At 40.6% G+C, this 4,135-nt stretch overlaps 1 protein-coding gene across 4 annotated transcripts in view; it reads right to left on the reverse strand.

The window, feature by feature from the left end:
• dnah2 (dynein, axonemal, heavy chain 2) overlaps window positions 1–4,135 on the reverse strand; it is a 119,008-nt gene that overhangs the window by 945 nt on the left and 113,928 nt on the right. For all 4 annotated transcript variants that reach the window (XM_032544697.1, XM_032544700.1, XM_032544698.1 and 1 more), the window contains exons 85-86: window positions 1,307–1,483; window positions 766–840 (exon numbers count right to left, since the gene is read on the reverse strand). In XM_032544697.1, the coding sequence (XP_032400588.1) occupies window positions 766–840; window positions 1,307–1,483 (252 nt within the window). The remainder of the gene's footprint in view (window positions 1–765; window positions 841–1,306; window positions 1,484–4,135) is intronic.

Genomic DNA, 4,135 nt, shown 5'->3' on the forward strand with positions numbered 1-4,135 from the left:
TGAAAAAATGTTTATGACAAACAGCCATGCCAATTAGTTAATGAAACTCAGAAAGGAAAGAAGTGGGAGGGGTGAAAAGAAGGAAAAGGGAAAGCTGCAGGAGAAAAGAAGGAAGGAGGAGAATCGGAAGAGGCAAAGAGGGTGAGGGAAGAGAAGGGGCAGAAACTGCCAATGGGAAATATGATGTGGAGAAGAGGGTCAGAGAAGTGAGGAGGAGAGACAAGGCACAATAAGATAAAGAGGCAAAAAAGAAAGATCAGTTTTTTACAGAAGGAAATAGAGTCTAAAAAGAAGCAAGAGTGAAGCAGCACAAAAGACAGGAAGAGCTGGAAGTGCACATTGGTTCTGGAGTAGCATAGGAGGGAAAAGTGGAGAAAAAGGAGAGAAGTGAGAGGAGGCATAGAGGACTTGATACAGAGAAGAGAGTGAAATAAGATGAAGTGAGTGAGAAGTCAAGAGCTACGATGACGTAGTTCTGAAGTGAGAGCAACAAGACAAATTAAAAAATGTCCACTAATGTCAAAACCTGAGTTGTTAAAGTGCTGTAAAAGAATTAAAATTGAGGATGGGAAAAGAGAAACGCAAAGCGGCATGCTGCTTTGGATGTAAATACTTTTTTTCAGGAAAAAACAATGTTTGAGTAGAAATGAAAAATGTGATGGAAAGTGCGGATGACGGCTGAAAGCTAATGGCTCAGAAAAAGTAGTCAGATGGTAAGTTTATGGAAATCTTTATGTAAATAGAAACGTTTGAATAGGGAGTCACCTTGGGGGGATAAAGCAGGTTGCTGTCATCTACAGTGGACACTATAAACTCCCAAGACAGCGTGTCCACTGATATCTGCAAGGACAGTGTCACACAATGTTAACTGTTAGATGGACAATATATTGTTATTATTGCAGGTCCAAAAGTCAAACAAGAACATTTCTATTCATTGCATGTACTGTAGAGCTGTATTATTAATTCAAATTAACATTCATTAATCACTAAGATCTGAAAAACAGTACGTTTCCCGGGTTGTTTTTATGTGTGTATAATGTGATCTGTGAAATTTAAATAGAACATAACTGACAGTTAAAGCTATCAAAACTGAATTTTAGCTGTTGTTATCTGAACATCTTGTAGTTCTGATTTTGTCCCATTTTTACAGTTTAATCTTCAGCTGTAGAATGAAATAGTTAAATAGGTTTGGCTTATGAGATCCTTTCAAAAGATATGGCCATTAATCACAAACAAGACAAAACAAGCAGTATTTCCTAATGTAGTGTAACTGTCGTTATGCATATGTGGGTGTGTGGATTCTCACGTTGTGCTGTCGAGCAGAGGACTGCAGCACAGCGGTAAGAAAACCGTTGGGAAAGGTGAAGCTGGAGAGCCAGAACAAGGTGGGGGGCTCTGCTGTCTCTGCCCAGCGTGCAAAGTGATTGACTCGCTGGCAAAGATCCCTGGTCCATGCTGCCAGGGGCTTCAGTGAAGGGTACGCCTATCGGACAGAGAGAGAGTGATGCAGAGAGAGTGTGTGTGAGAGAGAGAGAGAGAAAAATCTACACTCATTTCACGCGTTTAGTTGTTGGCAGCCATTCATAATGCAGGTGTGGTGGTGAAGAACTGTGTGGAAATTCTCAAGTGAAGCGTGGACATAGTTATGCTTAAATTCTAATATGACAACTTTTGGTCAATATTTCTTTGATTTTATATTGACATAATTTGTAAAGAAGCACAGAAAATAAACAAAAATCTAAAAAGAATCTACTATATGAGAGTCATGATGCAAGATGCTGGGGGACGACATGTTACAATTAATTATATCAATGGTATCTAATTTATTATATAGTACATAAAACAACGATCAATAATTATTTGTATAATCCCTTAATGCACTGATTACATTTTCAAGTGACTGATAATGAACTGATATGTTGTTGAAAGCAACCAGCCCAGTTGCAGTTTACATCAAGTATGTCCAGACTCATATGACTTTGAAGCAATTTAATAAAGGCACACAAAATTAAAAAAAAAAAACGTGGATGCTTCACACTCATCTTCAACCCACCAGCACAAAAGATCTAAACAGTCACCAGTTTCAAGATTACTGTCCCCAATTCAGTATCCGACCAAATGTCTTCCCTTCTGTTCCAGAGTTATGGCGTTGAATAATGGCCAGAAAAGGGTTTTTGACGAACATTATGACACAGGGAAGTTGACATTTGATCTCTTGAATATAAAATTCCATCACTTCATCATTTTAGAAGGGATTCTCTTCAGGGGTTGCTGAGAGATCACATTCACATGAATAGGAAAGGCAGACGAACAGACAGAAAGACAACCCGAAAACATAATGCCTATGGCAATGGCTATCGGTGTCACGGAAGCATAAAAAGCATTGTAGTATTAACGTGAAAACAAAAACAGAAAATCTTCATTATGTGTAGCATGCTTTGTCTGATTTAGGCACTGCCGAGGCCCCATTTAACAATTCACCATTCTTCAGTCTTGCAAAGTCTGCCAGTAGGTCTATACACTGGAAGTGCTCCGTCAGTCTAGCAGATTCCTAGAGTGGAGGTGGAGGCTATCACGTCAAGGTTTAAGTTGAACTCTATTCCATTTCAGCAATATTAATACAAATAGATACAAATTAGAGTTTATCGTTATTAATTGTGCCTTGTTTTTATCACATCATAATTGTTGTATATCACAACTCTCTTGCCTTTAAAAACCAATGAGAACAGACTTTAAAATGTAAAATTGTTTGGTTGTTTGTTTCCATACTCTGCCTGATGCTCATATGCAGACACAAACTACAAGACTGTACAGTATGGGTACACAAGGAGTTACTACGGAATCAGTGACATGTCAGTACCCACTATACTTTACATTCGCCTAATGGTTATCTCTTCCATATTTTTTTATATGCACATATGCTATACAGCCCCTAAACTCTCCCCCAGAAACCAAGAAGAAACCAGATAGAAAATGACCGGAGACAAAGAGGCAGGCAGGCCAAAATTAAAGCCATGAGTCTGTGAGCTCTATCTAAGACAGCTTCATGCCAAGGGGGTGGAGAAGAGAGGGATGAAGAAAAATATGGACAGAGAGTCTATGAGGGGCTGCTGTTTTGTCTTAGACCAGATGATGCATGAAAAGATTGAGAAGAGAGAGACAGAATGGCAGGAACACAATAAGGAATGACATCAATGAGATACAGATGAAGATGAAGTAGACAGTGAAAACCAGAACACATAGAAGAGAAATAGAGCAAGTGGTCAATAGAATAGAGAAGCTCAGCTGGAGGCAGCAGCCCTAGACTGTCCAATTTGCTATTAAAGGAAACACACACACACACCACACACCACACACACACACACACACACACACACACACACACACACACACACACACTCACACCTCACAAGTGTCCAGTGCATCCAGCAGCTGGCTAAAGCACAATAAGCTCAGGGCTCTTAGAAAGTGAGCAGGCCTTGAAGGTTTACTTTGCTTATTCCTACAATAGTCTACAGACGGTGGCTTTGTTCAGCCACAGAAGGCCAAGGTATGTTCCGCCTGATGAACTACTCATAAATACACACAGACACACACATACACTACCCATGCTGTGCATACATGCTTTCATGCACAGCCCATAACAGGACAGAATCAACACTTGAAAAAAAGCACAAACTACCCTGAATGACCACTGTTCAGTGGAGAGACACACACACACACACACACACACACACACACACAACACACACACACACACACACACACATTCCCCTGAGCCATACTCTACACCCTCACCCCTCAACCCCCCGTACACACATTACACACACTAACCACACAATTATCACACACATTTGAAGCCAATCTTGTCTAGCCCCATGACCCAGGCTGACAGCACCCTGTGTCTCTCCCCACTATAGAGAGGTCCAGTGTAATGAACAAATGTTCAGACAGAATTACAACTGAAATCTGTCACTGTGTGTGTGTGTGTGTGTGTGTGTGTGTGTGTGTGTGCGCGCGTGTTGGACACAGGAGAACAATACGCATGTGTCTGTGCAGCCAGGCAGAGTGATAGATAAATACATCTTTAATAACAGACTGTTGAGTCAGTATAGAGACAGGCCTGAAGCTGTTT

The sequence above is a fragment of the Etheostoma spectabile genome, chromosome 19 (assembly GCF_008692095.1).
Source record: "Etheostoma spectabile isolate EspeVRDwgs_2016 chromosome 19, UIUC_Espe_1.0, whole genome shotgun sequence".
Lineage (NCBI taxonomy): Eukaryota > Metazoa > Chordata > Actinopteri > Perciformes > Percidae > Etheostoma > Etheostoma spectabile.